General features: G+C 47.8%; 1 protein-coding gene across 2 annotated transcripts in view; it reads right to left on the reverse strand.

Moving 5' to 3' along the window:
* The window catches only part of ANKFY1 (ankyrin repeat and FYVE domain containing 1), a 249,891-nt gene that overhangs the window by 35,465 nt on the left and 190,297 nt on the right, over positions 1–24,129 (reverse strand). For both annotated transcript variants that reach the window (XM_063953705.1, XM_063953704.1), the window contains exons 15-17: positions 9,961–10,129; positions 9,254–9,372; positions 8,581–8,737 (exon numbers count right to left, since the gene is read on the reverse strand). In XM_063953705.1, the coding sequence (XP_063809775.1) occupies positions 8,581–8,737; positions 9,254–9,372; positions 9,961–10,129 (445 nt within the window). The remainder of the gene's footprint in view (positions 1–8,580; positions 8,738–9,253; positions 9,373–9,960; positions 10,130–24,129) is intronic.

A 24,129-nucleotide genomic window follows, 5' to 3' on the forward strand; every position in this document is an offset into this window, starting at 1 on the left:
GAACTGGAGTTTAAAGTCGAACCTGGAAAAGAAAAGTGCCCATCTGGCCTGACGAGGGTTGAGACATTGTGCGCCTTTCAGATATAGAAGGTTCTTGTGGTCTGTAAGGATGGTGATTGAATGAGAAGCTCCCTCCAACAGATATCTCCACTCCTCTAGAGCGAGCTTGATGGCTAGCAACTCCTGGTCGCCAATGGCATAGTTGCGCTCCGCTGGGGAGAACTTCCGTGAGAAGAAACTGCAAGGATGTAAATGGCCATCTTTAGCCCTCTGAGATAACACCGCTCCTACTCCAACGGAGGAGGCATCCACCTCTAGGATGAAAGGAGAGTCGATGTCAGGCTGTTTCAGGACAGGCGCAGAGATGAACCTCTGTTTTAAAAGATGAAAAGCTTGCATGGCTTCTTCAGACCACTTGGACGGGTTAGCACCCTTCTTGGTGAAAGCAGTAATAGGCGCCACAATGGTGGAAAAGTCTCGTATAAACTTTCGGTAATAATTGGCGAACCCTAAGAACCTCTGGACCCCTTTGAGGGTTAAGGGTACCGGCCAATTCTGGATTGCTTGTAGTTTCTCAGGATCCATCTCTAGTCCGGAACCGGACACAATGTACCCTAGAAACGGAATGGACTTGACTTCAAAGACGCATTTCTCTAATTTGCAATAGAGATGATTGACACGGAGACGGGACAGAACCTCCTTTACCCAAAAACGATGTTCCTCTAAATTGTTGGCAAAAATGAGGAGATCGTCTAGATAGACCACGACATGACGGTATAGAATGTCTCTGAAGACCTCATTGACGAAATGCTGGAAGACAGCTGGAGCATTGCTCAATCCGAAGGGCATGACGAGGTACTCATAATGACCGTCACGGGTGTTAAATGCGGTCTTCCACTCGTCACCCTCACGGATCCGGATGAGATTGTATGCACCTCTCAAGTCCAGCTTTGTAAAGATGGTAGCTCCGCTAACTCTGTCAAAGAGCTCAGTAATCAGGGGTAAAGGATAGCGGTTCTTAATGGTAATGTCGTTCAAACCTCTGTAGTCGATGCACGGCCGCAGACCACCATCTTTCTTTTTTACAAAAAAGAAGCCTGCGCCGGCTGGAGGAGAAGAAGGTCGAATGAACCCCTTTGCTAGGTTCTCTTTAATGTATTCCTCCATAGAATGCGTCTCGGGCAGAGACAACGGATAAGTTCGGCCTCGAGGTGGAACCTTCCCTGGAACGAGATCAATCGGGCAGTCCCATTCTCTATGAGGAGGAAGGATATCAGCAGAAGCTTTACTGAACACATCCGTGAAATCTTGATATGGAGGAGGTGGAACATCAGACGACCTGGGGGAGGAAGAACAGACAGGCAACACTTTAAACAAACATGTCTCAGCACAGGAGGGACCCCATGCCAGGATTTGCGTAGTCGTCCAATCAATTGTAGGATTGTGAAGACGGAGCCATGGAAGGCCCAGGACCACAGGATGTGTGGCTCTTGGAATCACTAAAAGTGAAATAAGTTCGGAATGAAGAACTCCCACTCTCAGACGAACTGGTAGAGTCCTTAGAGCAATAACTGTATCAAAAATTTTACTGCCATCCACGGCAGTTAAGGAAAAGGAGGAAGGAAGTCTCTCGATGGGTAGGGACCACCGTTTAACATAGGCTTCGGTAATAAAGTTCCCAGCTGCTCCGGAATCCAGGAGGGCAATGACGTTCTGATAACGTTGAGCAACTTGAAGCGAGACTGGGAGATTACAATCTTGAGGAGATGGAGAGGAGATCATTACTCCTAGCCGGCCCTCTCCTTGACGAGCTAGGACTTGGAGTCCCGGACGTTTGGGACAGGCATTAATGGTGTGAGACGGAGCTGCACAATAAAGACAGAGAGACTCGGAGAGACGTCTTCGGCGCTCAGCAGGAGTTAAACGGGAACGGCCAATTTGCATGGGTTCATCTTTAGTTGGTGACAGTTGGCGAGGAGGAGGAGCAGAAGATTTTGGAGCTGATGATCTTCCACGCTCAGTTGCTCTCTCTCTGAAACGTAAGTCAACTTTTGTACAAAGTGAGATTAGCTCATCTATCTTGGAGGGTAAGTCTCTGGTAGCTAACTCATCTTTAATACGCTCGGATAAACCATGCCAGAATGCAGCATACAGGGCCTCGTCGTTCCATGCCAGTTCAGATGCCAGGATCTGGAACTGTATAAGATATTGTCCTACAGTATGTGATCCCTGGCGTAAACGGAGAATCTCAGACGAAGCTGAAGTTACCCGGCCTGGCTCGTCGAAGATGCGCCTGAATGTTGACACGAATGCAGTGTAAGAAGATAGCAGGGTGTCGGACCTCTCCCATAACGGTGATGCCCAGTCAAGGGCTGAGCCACTGAGAAGTGAGATGATGTAGGCAATTTTTGTACGGTCACTGGGAAAATTGCCAGGTTGTAGCTCAAACTGAATCTCACACTTATTGAGAAATCCCCTGCAGAATCTTGGAGATCCGTCAAATTTTGCTGGCGTTGGAAGATGAAGACGTGGAGCAGAAATGGGTAAGGTGGGTGGGGTTATAACTGGAGTCACTGTGGTTGACGCACCAGAAGCGCCTGATCCACGGAGAGTTGTCTGAATCCCATCCAGCCGAGTAGAGAGATCCTGGAGACAGCGGATGATGTGGCCCTGTGCAGCCTCCTGATGTTCTAGTCGGGCTGCCAGTTCTTGCATCGGCCTGGCCGCTTGATCCTGGTCTCCGGCTGGATTCATTAGGTCAGTACTTACTGTCACAACTGAGGGCCTGAGCTGACGGAAGGCAGCCTCAGTTGTAGGGGCTGAGATGTACCGGAACCTGGGAGGTTGTATCAGACCCCTGGACATGTAAGTAACATGAAGAGAAACCGCCCGAAGGCGTGACCACGACAACTTGAGTAAAAGTCAATGATATTTATTTATGACAAACTCCATGCATCACAGTAGCAGTAAAAAGTAACAAAAATCAGCAGAGAAATAATAATACAGTTCCTGGGTACTACAGGGTGGCAGGGGCCACAGAGCTCTGGTGGTATGAGACAGTTCTTATTATCTGCAAGTTGGAAAGTCCTTACCAGGCTCAACTGTAGCAATGAGGAAAGCCCAGGGTCGAACCAGCTGGTGTTCCAGGGAAAGCTGGACTGCTGTAGATAAAATGCTGCTGTGGGTACTGGTTAGAACCAGACAGGTGTTGGCACGGAGTGGATACTGGCTGGAACCAGTTAAATAATAAATAAAGCTTGAGCGATGCAATGTAGATGAAATGTAGAATTTGAGAGCGGAGAAATAATAATACCGGTGGAGAGTGGTAAACTGCAGAAAGGACACCGGCCCTTTAAGAGAAGCTGTACACTGCTGGAAGCTAAGCTGGAAGCAGGTGATGTTGTAGCTGGAAACAGGTGAGTCCAGAATGGATCGGAGAGTCAGGCTACACCGCAGATGGAATGCTGGTGCGGGTCTCTATAGCAGAAGTCTGGAGACAGGAGCTGGAACCTGGAAGACATTCACAGAAGAGAGACAAACTGGAACTAGGTTTGACAACCAAAGCACTGACGCCTTCCTTGCTCAGGCACAACCTATTTATACCTGCAGCAAGGAAGGCATTGGCTAGGCAATTATGCAAATTAATAATACTGACAACGGATTGGTAGGAATGATCAGCTGACAGAATCCAAGATGGCTGCGCCCATGCAGACACTTGGAGGGAAGTTTGGATTGTAATCCATGTGGTCTGGAAAACAGTAATGGCGGCGCCGGCCACCGGAGACAGGAGACGCCAGACTGACAGATGCACATCCGACCACGCGGACACAGCGGAGGCCGCGGCTGACGTAATCGCCACTCTAAATGCAGAAGCTCAGGGACGGCGGCGGAGGCCGCGGGAGACGCCATGCCAGATGTATAAGGCGTTACTGTGACTGCGTCCAGAGAGACAGGAGAGGATGCGGGAATGTGCACATCAGGATAACAGATGGGATCCGGTCCTGGAGCGCTGAGCCAGCCTTAGGAGGCATCTGATAGGTAAGAAATGGCGTCCAGATACCCGGATCGTGACACTCTTGTTTTAACCTTTTTTTAGAAACCTGGGTATGAGTTGGATGGGTGGAAAAATTTAAAACCTTCCTGTAACACCAAGGAAGCGTTAATGCATCCACGCCATCTGCTGCTGGATCTCTTGTCCTGGACACATATCTGGGCAGCTGATTGTATTGCCTAGACGCCATTAGGTCGACTTGAGGTAGACCCCATCTCCTCACCACCATGTAAAAAATCAGTGAATGTAGGCACCACTCTCCCGGATGCATGTCCTGGTGACTGAGATAATCTGCTTCCTAGTTCTCCACACTTGGAATGAACACTGGCGAGAGGATGATGTTTCGCCTTTCAGCCCACAACAAGATCTGTGTGGCTTCCTTTAACGCCACCCTGCACCTTGTTCCTCCTTGACGGTTTATGTACGCCGTCATCGTGACATTGTCCGACTGCATCTTTATGTGTTAATCCATGACTAGGTCTTCGGCTAAGAAAAGTGCATTGTAAACTGCTGTTAGTTCGAGAATGTTTATGGGTAGGCCGCTCTCCAGTAGAGTTCTCTAAGACGGCACCCCAACCTCTGAGACTGGCGTCTGTTGTCAGGATCCTCCAATCCCAAATGCCGATCTCTTGCTTGCTGCGAGATTCCTGTACAACGAACACCAAGGTAAGGAGGTTCGTATGCGCGGTGGAAGTTGTATTCTTCGATGTAGAAGCCAGTGTGACCCTGCTCCCTTGAGCAATGAGGTTCATATGTAATGGTCGGGAATGAAGTCTGCCTTACTGGAGAGCTTCGACAGACGTCACCATGATCCCGAGAAGTTGCACACAGAGGTGTAGAGAAACCGCTTGTGACCTCAGTACCTGAGCCACTAACCTCTGTAGGTCCTGGACCTTATTCTTTGGTAGGAATACGCTCAATTGTACAGTGTCCAAGATGAGACCGAGGAATTGAATCCGTTGAGTAGGCATGAGATTGGATTTCTGGAAATTCACAATCCACCCATGTTGAATGAGAAATTGATGAGATGTCTGAACATCCTTGATCAACTGTTCCCGAGAGGATGCCTTTATTAGTATATCGTCTAGATAAGGTCTAATCGTGACCCTCAATAGTCTAGATTCTGCAACCATGAGTGCCATGATCTTCGTAAAGATTCTTGGGGACGAAGATAGACTGAACGGCAAGGCCCTGAATTGGTAGTGATCCGTCACCAGTGCGAACCTTATGTAAGCCTGGTGAAGGGCCCAGATTGGGATATGCAGATATGCATCCATGGATACCCTGAACTCGCCTTGTTCTAAGCCTGCAATGACCGACTGAATTGGTTCCATCTTGAATCTGGAGACCCTTTAAAACTTTTAAATAGAGTATCGGCCTGACCGTCCCGTCTGGCACGACAAAAAGATTGGAATAGAGACCCGTTCCTCTCTGAGAGGCGGGAACCGGAATAATGACCTCTGACCGTAGCAATTTTTGAATTGCTGGCAGTAGTGCTTTTGCTCTCTGAGGGCACCGAGGAAATCCCATTCTAAAAACACTGACTGTGAGGCCTCTGTGGAAAATCCAGTTTGTACCCCTGGGAGATTAGGTCGTTTATCCAAGATTCTGGTGCGGTGTTGGCCCAGATGACCCGAAAACCTTCCAGACGTGCTCCACCAAGGGGGATCCCAGGTGCGCCGGGAGACCGTCCTGCCACGGTCTTGTCAGCAGGTTTATCCCGCTTTCTGCCTGTGAGCGGCCTCTACCTCTGTCCCCACGTACTTGTGTACCGAAACCGCTTCCTCGGGCTAGCAGGGACGGCGATCTAAATGAATGAAACGCTGGTTCTGAATAACCTCTCCTAACCTGTGAGTGGCTCTTGTATAAGGAGTAGGTAGAAAAGAGGACTTCCCTGCTGTAGCTTGCGAAATCCACTTGTCCAACTGTGGACCAAAAAGCCTCTCACCCCCAAAGGGGATGGCTTCTAACGCCCTCTTGCTGTCAGAGTCTCCTCGCCATTCTCTGTCCGCCTAGCCGCTCCGGCTGATGCAGAGATGCGCGATGTTAGCCTGCGAATATCCTTAGAGGCTTGATGCAAGTATGAAGCGGATTCTCGAATGTGTTCAGCCAGTTGGGTAATTTCTTCAAACCATTTTCCCCCTCAATAGCCTGTACAATACGTCCAGAGCATGTTCCCCTGGCCTTGTTAACTCAAGCTTAGACAACCGTAGGCCTCTGTTTCTGCTACAGAAATTGACTTTAAGGCTGTGTAAACCTCGTAAAGTCGTTACATTAGGTAATGGTAAGATTGTCGTCTTTGACAACCTTCCTAGAGAACCATCCACTACTGGTGGAGTCTCCCACTTATCCATTACACCCGTAGGTAGAGGGGATAAGTTACTTGAAACCCTGTTCAAAAAGTTAAAACGTTTGTTAGGCTGTTTCCAAGCCTCCTCCATTTGAGATTGGAGGGATTTAGGAATGGGAAACGCTGCTGAACGCGGCTTTTGGGACTCCAACAATTCAAATTCTTCTGGCTCCTTTACTTCTACTACCTTAAAGTTTAGGATCTCCTTCACCGCTTCGCTTAAAGAATCAAGACCCGAGATTGCCGTGTCCTCTTCTGGAAAATCGGCGTCTAGGTTAGATTCAATGATGTATCAAATGAGAAGACCCCTTTCCTCCTCTGCTTCCGGTACAAGAGGATGAGGCCTTTTAACTGCCTTGCACACATTCGTTACTGCTTGTGTGGGCGGCGTTAACCTGATGAGAACGTCTTCCATCGTCTCTGAGAATCCCGCAGCCCTGATTGTTGCGTGCGGGATTCCGCCATCACATTGGAGATTCTATCTAATTCTTCCATGACCTAGACGGAGCACTGCTTCCAGGTGGAACGTCCTTGTCTAAGCAGGAATCGCACACCTCGGAGCTGCCATCAGCGTGCTCCTCCCGTTACATGCAACATAATAGGTCTTGGTTGGTGTTTTAGACATGTTGACTAAACCCCTTACCAGACTGTTGCAGCGCTTTCACCCTTTAAACTAGGAAGAGAAAGACTGTGATAGATGATGGAAGCAAAAGGTATTGAGTTGCCTGGCTGGAAATATCTCTATATTGTACAGAAGAAAAAAATAAAATAAAATAATTTCTTTTGTCTTTACAGCCAGCCGACTTGCAAACGTCTCACACCCAACTGTTAGTCAGCTACGGTGTTAGAGTCAGCTTTACTTGCTTCCTCGTATTTTCTGTAGGCTCTTTGTAATAGAGTTCCTTTGAAAATAAATCATAATCATATTATATTCTTTCGCATTATAACATTTCACCAGGAGAGGGTGCTGTCTTACTACTAATCTATAATAGTGCACTCCATGCTCCTCAGTTTTTCTGGCGCCTGCATGAATTTTAAGATGGCTGCCAATTACAAATTTTGGCTGTATGGCTGTGTTCTGCTGAAGGGAGCCTAACTTGCTGTTACTGGCCGTCCTGTATATTGCGCTGTAGAACTTTCCCACGGCTGAGGAATTATCCTCAGCCGCGTGTTCACTGCAGCGTCTCTCCTCCCGCTCCCCGCCTCCGGCGGTTGAGGGTATCTGCTCAGCCGCGCGGTAATACTATCTGTCGCTAGCCGGTGCGCGCCGGGACCGCTCTCACAGGTCCCGTAGCGGCGCCTCTCTCTGCTGACAGGGAAGACACAAGCGCGCTCTGTACTGTGCGCTCCTGATCCCCGCTGGCTGCCCCCACACGCGGCTGAAGGATCTAATCAGCCGCGCGGCACTATCTCACTGCTCGGTCTCTGTGCGCCGGGACCTCTGGCGCGCTGCTGTGGGGATCTGATTAGTGATCACATATAGCGGCCTCTATGCTAGTAAAGCGTTTCTGCGGGAAGGGAACAGCGGGACTCATTACATGGACTGCATACAGCTTACACGCTGCAGACAGTAGCAAGGTCTGCACTCACTAAGCCCCATAGGAAAATAATAAAAACCTAATGCTACTTCTTAAAACAACCAGTACTCACAGTTGTGCCTTGAGAGATGCAGACCCCTTTAGTAGGAATCCTTGTCTCTCAATCCTGAACCTTGTCCTCCTTTTATTAGGGGGACGCAGCTTTCTCTTCTGGTAAAGCCTGCACCCCCTTTCCTTTAGGTGGGATTGGGCATTTACCGTTTTGAATTTTAAAACCTGCACCCTCCCTTTAGTTAGGAGGGATTGGGCCAGTCATGAATGACTAAAAAAATAAATAAATAAATTAATAAATAAATAAAACTTCAAGGAGCAGGAGCTCCCTTCAGTGCCTGTTGCCTTCTAGGCACAATTTTCTAAACTGAGGGAGTAGAGATGTGAAGAGGGAGGAACCGGCTGTGCAGACAATGCTAATTTTAGATTGTGCCACACCCCCGGTTGCAAGCTTCACACCCCTACTGTATAGGACTCCAGTGTCCCCTAGTGGATGAAAGAGAAACATTTTATTATATAGATGGCATATTCTGTTACACATGCTTTTGTTATTTATTATTTTAGCTCACGCAAAGATATTTAAAACATACCTGTGTATTTACATTGGCACCAAACTCCAGAAGGCACTGAACAACTTCCTCCAATCCCCAACATGCAGCCAAATGCAGAGGTGTCTGTCCATCTCTGGCCTCCTCTTCCCCTTCCCCATTTGGTCCAGGTTTTCTAGGGCTATTTACATCACAGCCACTGAAAGCAAATAGAGAAAATGTATTACAATTTTCCCTCACAATTCCACACATCTTCAAATTAGAGATATGCTTCATACACGTTAACACTCTACTCTGATACAATTTATGGTGTGGCTTTGTACACGTTCTGATACTCCTTAAAGAGGCAATCTTACATTTTTAAAGCTGTCAGACTACTAATCTTGGCAGCACAGCTTATGTAGTGGTTGGCATTACTGACTCTCAGCACAGAGGTCTTGGGTCTGATTCCCATCAAGGTCATATATGTGTGGAGCTTCTATGTTCTCCATGTGTTTGCATGGTAGGTTAATTGGATTCACCAAAAAAGTGAATCCTAGTGTGTGTGTGCATGTGATAGGGAATATACATTGTAAGCTTTACTGGGGTAGGGACTGGGAAGCGCTGAAGAATGTGTGTGCACTATATAATATTTACTAGACTGATATCGTGTTAGCGGCATTTCTATGGCCATGTACAATCCAGAGGATAAAAGAGAAACAATAACAGAAGCTACCTGCGAATAAGGAAACAGGCCACCATCTCTTTGTTCTCATCAATTGCACGGTGAAGGAGAGTCTGTAGGCATCCGCTTGGACCAGGCCCCCAAAATGTTGCATCACATCCGTGTCTTACCTTAAGACAAATGTTCTAATCACTTGTGGAAAGGGTGTGTATTAGCAGTAGTGAAACCTCTTGACATTAGCAAGAAGCTTACACTAAATCGATTAAACAAAATTAAAACACAAAGCTAGTAAGAGGCCTATCCATGCCACCTGCCCTACCAAATCAGCTTGAACCCAAAATATAAGAGAGAATGATATGCAATACATGACAAAAGAAACACAATATCAAGAGATACTAGAATCACAAGCTGTGTTGTCGCTGACCTGATGTTGTTTTCTGTCACATAACATCCCAATAATATTGTGCATTGATAACCCAGCAATGTATTGGATGTGAAAAACTGTAGTCCCATCATTTCTATTAGAAATCAATTTACTGTATATGCATAATTAATGTCCAGCTAATGGTATACATGTTAGCTACTCTGCATGGGCACAGAAAATAGAGAGAACCATTGCGCTGACAACTTGCTTATTATTCTTTATGTACATCTTCTAGGTCTAGTAGAATGAATTTAAATAGATCTCTAAAGGGTCAATCTGCCAAGCCAACATAAGGAAAGGTAGCAATGGTGTTAGAATACAGCTTTATTCTTACCAGTGTTGATGCAATATCCTCCAGTTCATTCTCCAGTGCAAGCCAAAGGGGGGGATTTCCCTGTTCATCAGTAACAGACATATCTGCCCCACGTGTGCAAATAGCATCCACCACTAGGGGAAGCTGGTTTTTAATGGCTAACTGCAGGGCAGTCTCCCCATCTTGGGTCCTAAATCACAGAAGTTATTATCATTCTCTTAGGACTGTGTACCTTACCAGGATACAGAAAGTGACTTCAGCGTGTTCACTATAGCCATCAGAATATATATACAGAAGTGCAGAGATTTAATTATACGGATGTGGAATTTAATTCTTGAATGGGTTTCCCTTTCAAAACTGCCAAAATGCTCCAGAAACCCTCAGCAACCGATAATAAATACACACAATAACTGATATATGGAATAAAGACGCCTTGTTTTATTAATATACATGGAAGGCAGAAATTCAGTAAAAAAATAAATAAAAATAAATAAATCACATTTATATACAACTATAGTTTTATAAAACTGCTACTGGATTTGTGTATTGCAATGGCAGTAAATAGTAATGATCATAAACAGTATAATCTATGGTGCAACATTGACCATCTGAGAAGGTGGATTATTTCACTGACATGCGGTAGGAGAGAGGATGATTTTGGTGCTTACCAATAAATCCCTTATTCGGAAGTCATAGAGGACACTGGCACAACTTCAAGACTCTGTCTGGGGTGATGATGATGGCTTACAAGGAGCTGGGACTTTAAATAATCTAAGTAGTAAAACAGGCTCCTCCCCTTCTATCCCCCATCATCCCTCAGTTATGACTTAGCCGAGAGGAGAAGGCAACAAGAGAACAGAACTATATGAGGGAAAAGTACACATAACAATTAAACACAACAGAACAACAAGGAAGGCAAGAGACCAGCGATGGGCGGGCGGGCCAGTGTGCACTATGGCTTCCGAAAAAGGGATTTATCGGTAAGTACCAAAATCCTCCTTTTGCTATCAGCCACTAGGGGACACTGGCACAACTGTGGGGACGTCCCAAAGCTTCCCCCCTGGGCGGGAGATTGCTGAGGACCTTGCAAAACAAGACGGCCAAACCGTGAAGATGAAGCCGCAAAAGTATCAAACTTGTAGAATTTAGCAAATGTACTGTATGAATACTGAACCAAGTGGCTGCACGACAGAGTTGAGACGTGGTAGCCCCCCCTACTAGCGGCCCATGAAGACCCAACTGAATGTTTAGAGTGGGCAGCAATGGATACTGGCGGTCGCCTAGACTGGTGGAGATAAGCATGACGAACAGTCAACTTAATCCAGCGGGCCAGGGTCTTCTTAGTAGCAGGCCACCCGCGACGAGAGACATCATAAAGCACGAGTAAAGCATCCGACTTCCTGAAAGGCACATTCCGCTCTACGTAAATCTTCAAGGTTCTCACTACATCCAGAGAAGAAGGTGTCCCAGAATCATCCTGCAAACATGGACCCACAATAGGCTGATTGATGTGAAAAGCCGACATGATCTTGGGTAAGAAAGAAGCATGTGTTTTCAACGCCGCCCGATCAAGATGAAAAATAAAAAATGGGGGTCTGCAAGACAAGGCACTTAAGTCAGAAACCCTCTGGGTTGAAGCTATGGCTAATAGAAAAGCAGTCTTCCAAGCAAGATATCGAAGGTCAGCTTCTTCCAAAGGTTCAAAACAGGTTGACTGTAGAAATTCCAGCACCAGATTTAAATCCCATGGAACTGTAGGTGGAACAAATGGAGGTTGTACCCGTAGAACACCTTGTAGAAAGGTTTGCACACCTGCCAGGAGTGCTAGGTGTTTCTGAAAAAAACAAACAAACAAACAAAAAAAACGATAAAGCAGATACCTGAACCTTCAGGGATCCTAGACGAAGTCCAGAATCCAATCCTGTTTGAAGAAACACTAATGGGCCCTACACACAGCGCGATCCTCCGCAGAGCTGCCCGACGGCAGATACAGCCAACCCGGCGGCGGGGGGGCAGTGACGGGGGGAGTGAAGTCACCCGGCTACATTGTGGTGCAGGCAAATATGGACGATCTCGTCCATATTAGCCTGCATGCACAAGCGACGGGGCACCAGCGATGAACGGGCGCGGGGCTGCGCATCGTTCATCGCTGGTGCCTCCACACTGAAAGATATGAATGGTATCTCGTTCATTATGAACGAGATCGTTCATTAATGAACAAAATTTATGAACGATCTTCAGTATTATCGCCAAGTGTGTAGGGCCCATAAGAACCGTGAGAGACGAAAAGAATCCGATGGAAATCCTCTTCAATCACACCAAGCGCTATATAGGATCACCAGATGCTATGGTAATGGACTGCCATAACTGGTTTTCATGCCCACAACATTGTGGGGATCACAAATTCTGGAATTCCTTTTCTTTTCAGGATGTCTGCCTCAATAGCCATCCCGTTAAACATAGCCGTAAATCTGGATGCACGGAAGGCCCTTGTTGGAGTAGATCCGGACGCAGAGGAAGAGGCCAAGGATCGTCCGCTAGAAGAAAGCGCAGGTCTGAATACCAAGCTCTCCGAGGTCAATCTGGTGCCACCAGGATCACTATGATTGACTCCCGTTTGATTCGCTTGAGAATTCGAGACAATAGAGGGAACGGAGGAAACACGTAAACTAGGTCGTACGGCCAAGGCACGGCCAGAGCATCCACAGCTACCGATTGAGGATCCCGGGTTCTGGAGATGTATCTTGGAAGCTGATGATTGAGACAGGATGCCATGAGATCCACGTCTAGAGCTCTGGACACCCCCAGCGTTGTATCAGATCGTTGAACACCTCCGGGTGAAGTGCCCATTCTCCTGGATGTAGATCCTGATGGCTGAGGTAGTCTGCTTCCTAATTGTCCACTCCTGGAATGAACACATCCGAGAGAATTACTGCGATGCGTTCTGCCCATTGGAGAATACGCGACACCTCACGCGTTGCCTGGCGTCTGAGTTCCGCCTTGTTTGTTTACGTATGCTACAGAAGTCGCGTTGTCCGATTGAACTTTTACCGCCTTGGATCGAAGAATGTGGACGGCTTGTACCAGCGCATTGTAGATCGCTCTCAGTTCCAACACATTTATTGGCAACAGCGATTCCTGTGGAGACCAGTGGCCCTGAAGATGGGAGTCCAACACAACCGTGCCCCATCCAGAGGCTGGCATCAGTCGCGAGGAGCGTCCAGTCCCACACACCGAACTGCCTGCCCGCAGTGAGATTGTGCAGCTGGAGCCACCAAAGAAGCGAAAGTTGTGTCTCCAGAGTTAGACGAACTAACTGTTGAACGTGTAGATGCAACCCAGACCACTGATGTAACAGGTCCAGCTGGAAAGGACATGAATGAAAACGTCCGAACTCCAGAGTTTCGAAAGCTGCTACCATTTTCCCAAGCAAACGAATGCATAAATGGACTGATACCAGCCTTGGCTTGAGGACAGCTTGGACCAGTTTCTGTATACCCAGAGCTTTGTCGTAAGGCAGAAAAACTTTCTGGACATTGGTGTCCAGGATCACACCAAGAAACTGGATACGCTGTGACGGCTGAAGATTGGATTTCTGAAAATTGATTATCCATCCATGTTCTACAAATACATTGGGGCAGATGTATTAACCTGGAGAAGGCATAAGGAAGTGATAAACCAGTGATAAATGCATGGTGATAAACACACCAGCCAATCAGCTCCCATATGTATATTAACAGGAGCTGATTTGCTGGCGCATTATCACCTTGCACTTAACACAGCTTTATCACTGGTTTATCACTTGCTTATGCCTTCTCCAGTTTAATACATCTACCTCATTGTATGTTAATACCTGTACAGCATGCTCCTGGAGAATGAGATCGGGTGGAGCCTTGAGGAGGTGGTCATCTAGGTATGGTATTATTGTGATTCCCAATGACCTGAGGTGAGCAATCACCGACATGACCTTGGTAAACACTCTGGGTGCTGTGGACAGTGGTAAGGCTCTAAACTGAAAATTGTCCAGTTGGATCGCGAACCTGAGAACGCTTGGTGAGGTTCCCAGATTGGAATGTGGATATATACATATTTGATGTCTAGGGATATCATGAATTCCTTGGGTTCCAGGCTCGAAATCACAGAGTTGAGCGAATCCATCTTGAACCGGTAATATGACAGGAACGAATTTAATGATTTCAGGTTCATGATTGGTCTTACCGTACCGTCAGGTTTTGGAACTACGAATAGTAACCCTTTTTCCGTTGACTCAGTGGTACCGGCATTAGCACAGCTGATTCTACTAAGGTCCGTATTGCACCTTGAAGGGCTAAACGTTTGTCCAGAAGGATGGAAATACTTGTCGTAAAATACTTCTTTGGCGGTAAAACTTTGAAATCTAACTTGTACCCTTGGGAGATGATGTTGCAGATCCACACGTTGTCGGATATTTTGAACCAGGCATCAAGAAAATTTTGAAGCCACGCTCCCACCATACCTGGGCCCCAGCGGGAAGGGATACATTCATGACACGGTCTTTTCTGTAGGCTATGGGTCTTGACGACGAGCAGCGACTGGCTGCTTACCGCGTCTGAAAGGTTGAGTGGAATGAAAGGAGGTTCCAGTATAAGAGCATTTAGATGGTGGTGGAGGGTTGGTAAGAAGGTAGATTTACCACCCGTAGCTTGTAGAATTAACATGTCTGAATGTCACCTGTAAACGGAAGTGCCTCCGCCGCTCTTTTTGACTCCGTGTCTACTTGCCATGACCTCAGCCAAAGGGCTCTTCTGGCTGCATTAGTTGCTGCTGAAATCCTCAAGTTAACTTGTCAGATATCTCCAGCTGCTTCTCCTAAGTATATAGCGGATTCTTTATTGTGTTCAGCTAGAATAACTAAGTCTTCTACCGGAACCCCCTCTTGTAAATCTTTAATCAACTTAGTGGCCCAATGCTCCACTCCCTTGTTCACCAAGGAACTCACCAAGGTCAGTCTAAGTGCAACCCCAGCGGCTGAATAGATTCAACATGGTGCCTAACTTCCTGTTAGAAGGGCCTTTCAAAGAAGTTGCTCCCGGAACACAGGTAAAGCCGTTTTCTTTGACAATTTGGAAATAGAGGAGTCCATTTGAGGTGACTTCTCCCGTTAATCCGTCATAGCCGATGGAAACGGATAAATACTAAGGAATCTTTTAGGCATCTGAAATCACTTGTCCGGGTTTTTCCAAGCCTCCGTCAGCTGATCATCCAGCTTCTTTGAAGAAGGATACGTGACCGAAGAACTGTGTTTTCTACCAAATAACGCAGTATCTGGCGACTCCGGTGTCGTAGTCTCGGAAATGTTCAAAACTTGTCTTATAGCTAAAATAAGAGGTTCAACCCCATGAGAAGGTTCTGGTCAGTGGTGCAAGTAGAAAAAATGTCTTACGGGTAGTGTGTGTGCGCGCGCGCAAAAAAATAATGGGTGTGACCAAATGTCACATGGGCGTGGCCAATGAAAATGGGGGCGTGATACACATATGGGGGGAGGGGCAGATACACGTATGACCCCAATAGTGCCAGATACACGTTGCCCCACAGTGACAGTTATACATTGCCCCACAGTGCCAGATACACATTGCCAGATACACAAATGTCCCCAGAGTGCCAGATACACATTGCCTCACAGTGCCAGATACACATTGCCCCACAGTGCCAGATACAGAAATGCCCCCGGAGTGCCAGATACAGAAATGCCCCCGGAGTGCCAGATATACATTGCCTCACAGTGTCAGATACACATTGCCCCCCAGTGCCAGATACACAAATGCCCCCACTGTGTCAGATATACATTGCCCCCCAGTGCCAGATACAGAAATGCCCCCCCAGTGCCAGATACAGAAATACCCCCAGTGCCAGATACACAAGTATGCCCCCAGTGCCAGATATGCCCCCAGTGCCAGATACACAAGTATGCCCCCATTGCCAGATATGCCCTCAGTGTCAGATATGCCCCAGTGCCAGATACACGTCTCCGCAGTGCCAGATACACATGTCCCCCCAGTGCCAGATATGCCCCCAGTGCCAAATACACATGTCCTTCCAGTGCCAGATATGCCCCCAGTGCCAGATATCCCCCAGTGTCAGATACACATGTCCTTCCAGTGCCAGAAATCCCCCAGTGCCAGGTACACAAGTCCCTCCCAGTGCCAGATATGCTCCCAGTGCCAGGTATACATGCCCCCCCAGTGCCAGGTATAAATGCCCCCCCCCCCCCCCCCCCCCCGTGCCAGATATCCCCCAGTGCCAGGTATACATGCCCCCCCAGTGCCAGGTATATATGCCCCCCTGTGCCAGATGGGTGTGGTTCATCAAATCGACAGTGTCTAGGTCGACAATGTTTAGGTCGACCACTATAGGTCGACAGTCACTAGGTCGACATGGATGGAAGGTCGACAGGGTTTCTAGGTCGACAGGTCTAAAGGTTATTTTTTTGGTGTTGTTTTCTTTGTAGAGTGACCGGGATCCCAAATTAGTGCACCGCTTCGCTCGCCATGCTTCGGGCATGGTGCCTTCGCTCCGCTACCGCTTCGCTCGGCACACTTTACAGTTCCAATTGTAGTCCACGTGAATCGTTAAGTATGAAAAAATTCAAAAAAAAAGAAAAAATAAGAATTTACTTACCGATAATTCTATTTCTCGTAGTCCGTAGTGGATGCTGGGAACTCCGTAAGGACCATGGGGAATAGCGGCTCCGCAGGAGACAGGGCACATCTAAAGAAAGCTTTAGGATCACCTGGTGTGCACTGGCTCCTCCCCCTATGACCCTCCTCCAAGCCTCAGTTAGGATACTGTGCCCGGACGAGCGTACACAATAAGGAAGGATTTTGAATCCCGGGTAAGACTCATACCAGCCACACCAATCACACTGTACAACTTGTGATCTGAACCCAGTTAACAGCATGATAATAGAGAAGCCTCTATAAAAGATGGCTCACTACAACAATAACCCGAATTTTTTGGTAACAATAATTATGTACCAGTATTGCAGACAATCCGCACTTGGGATGGGCGCCCAGCATCCACTACGGACTACGAGAAATAGAATTATCGGTAAGTAAATTCTTATTTTCTCTGACGTCCTAGTGGATGCTGGGAACTCCGTAAGGACCATGGGGATTATACCAAAGCTCCCAAACGGGCGGGAGAGTGCGGATGACTCTGCAGCACCGAATGAGAGAACTCCAGGTCCTCCTCAGCCAGGGTATCAAATTTGTAGAATTTTACAAACGTATTTGCTCCTGACCAAGTAACTGCTCGGCAAAGTTGTAAAGCCGAGACCCCTCGGGCAGCTGCCCAAGATGAGCCCACCTTCCTTGTGGAGTGGGCATTTTAAGATTTTTGGCTGTGGCAGGCCTGCCACAGAATGTGCAAGCTGAATTGTACTACAAATCCAACGAGCAATCGTCTGCTTAGAAGCAGGAGCACCCAGTTTGTTGGGTGCATACAGGATAAACAGCGAGTCAGATTTTCTGACTCCAGCCGTCCTGGAAACATATATTTACAGGGCCCTGACCACGTCAAGCAACTTGAAATCCTCCAAGTCCTTAGTAGCCGCAGGTACCACAATAGGTTGCTTCATGTGAAATGCAGAAACCACCTTAGGTAGAAATTGAGGACAAGTCCTCAATTCTGCCCTGTCAGAATGAAAATAAGAATTTACTTACCGATAATTCTATTTCTCGGAGTCCGTAGTGGATGCTGGGGTTCCTGAAAGGACCATGGGGAATAGCGGCTCCGCAGGAGACAGGGCACAAAAAGTAAAGCTTTAGGATCAGGTGGTGTGCACTGGCTCCTCCCCCTATGACCCTCCTCCAAGCCTCAGTTAGGTACTGTGCCCGGACGAGCGTACACAATAAGGAAGGATTTATGAATCCCGGGTAAGACTCATACCAGCCACACCAATCACACTGTACAACCTGTGATCTGAACCCAGTTAACAGTATGATAACAGCGGAGCCTCTGAAAAGATGGCTCACAACAATAATAACCCGATTTTTGTAACTATGTACAAGTAATGCAGATAATCCGCACTTGGGATGGGCGCCCAGCATCCACTACGGACTCCGAGAAATAGAATTATCGGTAAGTAAATTCTTATTTTCTCTATCGTCCTAGTGGATGCTGGGGTTCCTGAAAGGACCATGGGGATTATACCAAAGCTCCCAAACGGGCGGGAGAGTGCGGATGACTCTGCAGCACCGAATGAGAGAACTCCAGGTCCTCCTTAGCCAGGATACCAAATTTGTAGGATTTTACAAACGTGTTTGCCCCTGACTAAATAGCCGCTCGGCAAAGTTGTAAAGCCGAGACCCCTCGGGCAGCCGCCCAAGATGAGCCCACCTTCCTTGTGGAATGGGCATTTACATATTTTGGCTGTGGCAGGCCTGCCACAGAATGTGCAAGCTGAATTGTATTACACATCCAACTAGCAAAAGTCTGCTTAAAAGCAAGAGCACCCAGTTTGTTGGGTGCATACAGGATAACAGCAAGTCAGTTTTCCTGACTCCAGCCATCCTGGAACCTATATTTTCAGGGCCCTGACCACATCTAGCAACTTGGAGTCCTCCAAGTCCCTAGTAGGCGCAAGACACCACAATAAGCTGGTTCAGGTGAAACACTGACACCACCTTAGGGAGAGAACTGGGGACGAGTCCGCAGCTCTGCCCTGTCCGAATGGACAAACAGATATGGGCTTTTTTGAGAAAAAACCCACCAATTTGACACTCGCCTGGTCCAGGCCAGGTCCAAGAGCATGTTCACTTTTCATGTGAGATGCTTCAAATCCACAGATTTGACTGGTTTTAAACCAATGTGTTTTGAGGAATCCCAGAACTACGTTGAGATCCCACAGTGCCACTGGAGGCACAAAAGGGGGTTGTATATGCAATACTCCCTTGACAAACTTCTGGACTTCAGGAACTGAAGCCACTTCTTTCTGGAAGAAAAATCAACAGGGCCGAAATTTGAACCTTAATGGACCCCAATTTGAGGCCCATAGACACTCCTGTTTGCAAGAAATGCAGGAATCGACCGAGTTGAAATTTCTTCGTGGGGCCTTCCTGGCCTCACACCACGCAACATATTTTCGCCACATGTGGTGATAATGTTGTGCGGTCACCTCCTTTCTGGCTTTGACCAGGGTAGGAATGACCTCTTCCTGAATGCCTTTTCCCTTAGGATCCGGCGTTCCACCGCCATGCCGTCAAACGCAGCCGCGGCAAGTCTTGGAACAGACATGGTACTTGCTGAAACAAGTCCCTTCTTAGCGGCAGAGGCCATAAGTCCTCTGTGAGCATCTCTTGAAGTTCCGGGTACCAAGTCCTTCTTGGCCAATCCGGAGCCATGAGTATAGTTCTTACTCCTCTACGTCTTATAATTCTCAGTACCTTAGGTATGAAAAGCAGAGGATGGAACACATACACCGACTGGTACACCCACGGTGTTACCAGAACGTCCACAGCTATTGCCTGAGGGTCTCTTAACCTGGCGCAATACCTGTCCCGTTTTTTGTTCAGACGGGACGCCATCATGTCCACCTTTGGTAATTCCCAACGGTTTACAATTATGTGGAAAACTTCCCCATGAAGTTCCCACTCTGCCGGGTGGAGGTCGTGCCTACTGAGGAAGTCTGCTTCCCAGTTTCCATTCCCGGAATGAAACACTGCTGACAGTGCTATCACATGATTTTCCGCCCAGCGAAAAGTCCTTGCAGTTTTTGCCACTGCCCTCCTGCTTCTTGTGCCGCCCTGTCTATTTACGTGGGCGACTGCCGTGATGTTTTATCCCACTGGATCAATACCGGCTGACCTTGAAGCAGAGGTCTTGCTAAGCTTAGAGCATTATAAATTTACCCTTAGCTATATTTATGTGGAGAAAAATCTCCAGACTTGATCACACTCCCTGGAAATTTTTTCCTTGTGTGACTGCTCCCCAGCCTCTCGGGCTGGCCTCCGTGGTCACCAACATCCAAAACTGAATGCCGAATCTGCGGCCCTCTAGAAGATGAGCACTCTGTAACCACCACAGGAGAGACACCCTTGTCCTTGGATATAGGGTTATCCGCTGATGCATCTGAAGATGCGATCCGGACCATTTGTCCAGCAGATCCCACTGAAAAGTTCTTGCATGAAATCTGCCGACTGGAATTGCTTCGAAGGAAGTCACCATTTTTTTACCATGGCCCTTGTGCAATGATGCACTGATTTTTGGAGGTTCCTGACTAGCTCGGATAACTCCCTGGCTTTCTCTTCCGGGAGAAACACCTTTTTCTGGACTGTGTCCAGAATCATCCCTAAGCACAGGAGACTTGTTGTCGGGATCAGCTGCGATTTTGGAATCTTTAGAATCCACCCCTGCTGTTGTAACAGTATCCGAGATAGTGCTACTCCGACCTCCAACTGTTCCCTGGACTTTGCCCTTATCAGGAGATCGTCCAAGTAAGGGATAATTAAGACGCCTTTTCTTCGAAGAAGAACCATCATTTCGGCCATTACCTTGGTAAAGACCCGGGGTGCCGTAGACAATCCAAACGGCAGCGTCTGAAACTGATAGTGACAGTTCTGTACCACGAACCTGAGGTACCCTTAGTGATAAGGGCAAATTTGGGACATGGAGGTAAGCATCCCTGATGTCTCGGGACACCAGATAGTCCCCTTCTTCCCGGTTCGTTATCACTGCTCTGAGTGACTCCATCTTGATTTGAACCTTTGTAAGTGTTCAAATTTTTTTAGATTTAGAATAGGTCTCACCTAGCCTTCTGGCTTCAGTACCACAATATAGTGTGGAATAATACCCCTTTTCTTGTTGTAGGAGGGGTAATTTAATTATCACCTGCTGGGAATACAGCTCGTGAATTTTTTCCCATACTGCCTCCTTGTCGGAGGGAGACCTTGGTAAAGCAGCCTTCAGGAGCCTGCGCAGGGGAAACGTCTCGACATTCCAAACTGTACCCCTGGGATACTACTTGTAGGATCCAGGGGTCCTGTACGGTCTCAGCGTCATGCTGAGAGCTTGTCAGAAGGGTTGGAACGCTTCTGTTCCTGGGAATGGGCTGCCTGCTGCAGTCTTCTTCCCTTTCCTCTATCCCTGGGCAGATATGACTCTTATAGGGACGAAAGGACTGAAGCTGAAAAGACGGTGTCTTTTTCTGCAGAGATGTGACTTAGGGTAAAAACGGTGGATTTTCCAGCAGTTGCCGTGGCCACCAGGTCCGATGGACCGACCCCAAATAACTCCTCTTCCTTTATACGGCAATACACCTTTGTGCCGTTTGGAATCTGCATCACCTGACCACTGTCGTGTCCATAAACATCTTCTGGCAGATATGGACATCGCACTTACTCTTGATGCCAGTGTGCAAATATCCCTCTGTGCATCTCGCATATATAGAAATACATCCTTTAAATGCTCTATAGTCAATAAAATACTGTCCCTGTCAAGGGTATCAATATTTTTAGTCAGGGAATCCGACCAAGCCACCCCAGCTCTGCACATCCAGGCTGAGGCGATCGCTGGTCGCAGTATAACACCAGTATGTGTGTATATACTTTTTATGATATTTTTCCAGCCTCCTGTCAGCTGGCTCCTTGAGGACGGCCCTATCTATAGACGGTACCGCCACTTGTTCTGATAAGCGTGTGAGCGCCTTATCCACCCTAAGGGGTGTTTCCCAACGCGCCCTAACTTCTGGCGGGAAAGGGTATACCGCCCATATTTTCTATCGGGGGGAACCCACGCATCATCACACACTTCATTTAATTTATCTGATTCAGGAAAAACTACGGTAGTTTTTTCACATCCCACATAATACCCTCTTTTGTGGTACTTGTAGTATCAGAAATATGTAACACCTCCTTCATTGCCCTTAACGTGTGGCCCTAATAAGGAATACGTTTGTTTATTCACCGTCGACACTGGATTCAGTGTCCCTGTCTGTGTCGACCGACTAAAGTAAACGGGCGTTTTAAAACCCCTGACGGTGTTTTTGAGACGTCTGGACCGGTACTAATTGTTTGTCGGCCGTCTCATGTCGTCAACCGACCTTGGCGCGTGTTGACATTATCACGTAATTCCCTAAATAAGCCATCCATTCCGGTGTCGACTCCCTAGAGAGTGACATCACCATTACAGGCAATTGCTCCGCCTCCTCACCAACATCGTCCTCATACATGTCGACACACACGTACCGACACACAGCACACACACAGGGAATGCTCTGATAGAGGACAGGACCTACTAGCCCTTTGGAGAGACAGAGGGAGAGTTTGCCAGCACACACCAAAAACGCTATAATTATATAGGGACAACCTTATATAAGTGTTTTCCCTTATAGCATCTTTTTTATATATTTCTAACGCCAAATTAGTGCCCCCCCTCTCTGTTTTAACCCTGTTTCTGTAGTGCAGTGCAGGGGAGAGCCTGGGAGCCTTCCCTCCAGCCTTTCTGTGAGGGAAAATGGCGCTGTGTGCTGAGGAGATAGGCCCCGCCCCTTTTTCGGCGGCCTCGTCTCCCGCTCTTAACGGATTCTGGCAGGGGTTAAATATCTCCATATAGCCCCCGGAGGCTATATGTGAGGTATTTTTAGCCAAAAAAGGTTTTCATTTGCCTCCCAGGGCGCCCCCCTCCCAGCGCCCTGCACCCTCAGTGACTGCCGTGTGAAGTGTGCTGAGAGGAAAATGGCGCACAGCTGCAGTGCTGTGCGCTACCTTAAGAAGACTGAGGAGTCTTCTGCCGCCGATTCTGGACCTCTTCTCGTTTCAGCATCTGCAAGGGGGCCGGCGGCGAGGCTCCGGTGACCATCCAGGCTGTACCTGTGATCGTCCCTCTGGAGCTAATGTCCAGTAGCCAAGAAGCCAATCCATCCTGCACGCAGGTGAGCTCACTTCTTCTCCCCTAAGTCCCTCGTTGCAGTGATCCTGTTGCCAGCAGGACTCACTGTAAAACAAAAAACCTAAGCTAAACTTTTCTAAGCAGCTCTTTAGGAGAGCCACCTAGATTGCACCCTTCTCGGCCGGGCACAAAAATCTAACTGAGGCTTGGAGGAGGGTCATAGGGGGAGGAGCCAGTGCACACCACCTGATCCTAAAGCTTTACTTTTTGTGCCCTGTCTCCTGCGGAGCCGCTATTCCCCATGGTCCTTTCAGGAACCCCAGCATCCACTAGGACGATAGAGAAATATTAAATAAGGGCTTTTATATGATAAAGCCGCCAATTCTGACACACGCCTGGCTGAAGCCAGGGCTAACAGCATCGTCACCTTCCATGTGAGATATTTTAAGTCCACAGTGGTGAGTGGTTCAAACCAATGTGACTTTAGGAAACTCAACACAACCTTGAGATCCCAAGGTGCCACTGGAGGCACAAAAGGAGGCTGTATATGCAGTACCCCTTTTACAAATGTCTGAACTTCAGGCACTGAAGCCAGTTCCTTTTGGAAGAAAATCGACAGGGCCGAAAATTGAACCTTAATGGACCCTAATTTTAGGCCCATAGACAGTCCTGTTTGCAGGAAATGGAGGAAACGACCCAGTTGAAATTCCTCTGTAGGGGCCTTCTTGGCCTCCCACCACGCAACATATTTTCGCCAAATGCGGTGATAATGTTTTGCGGTTACGTCCTTCCTGGCCTTGACCAGGGTAGGGATGACTTCATCTGGAATGCCTTTTTCCTTCAGGATCCGGCGTTCAACCACCAAGCCGTCAAACGCAGCCGCGGTAAGTCTTGGAACAAACAAGGCCCCTGCTGGAGCAGGTCCTTTCTTAGAGGTAGAGGCCACGGTTCGTCCGTGAGCATCTCTTGAAGTTCCGGATACCAAGTTCTTCTTGGCCAATCCGGAGCCACGAGTATCGTTCTTACTCCCCTTTGCCGTATAATTCTCAGTACTTTTGGTATGAGAGGCAGAGGAGGGAACACATACACTGACTGGAACACCCACGGTGTTACCAGAGCGTCCACAGCTATTGCCTGAGAGTCTCTTGACCTGGCGCAATACCTGTCCAGTTTTTTGTTGAGGCGGGACGCCATCATATCCACCTTTGGTTTTTCCCAACGGTTCACAATCATGTGGAAGACTTCTGGATGAAGTCCCCACTCTCCCGGGTGTAGATCGTGTCTGCTGAGGAAGTCTGCTTCCCAGTTGTCCACTCCCGGAATGAA

Source organism: Pseudophryne corroboree, chromosome 2 (assembly GCF_028390025.1).
Source record: "Pseudophryne corroboree isolate aPseCor3 chromosome 2, aPseCor3.hap2, whole genome shotgun sequence".
Lineage (NCBI taxonomy): Eukaryota > Metazoa > Chordata > Amphibia > Anura > Myobatrachidae > Pseudophryne > Pseudophryne corroboree.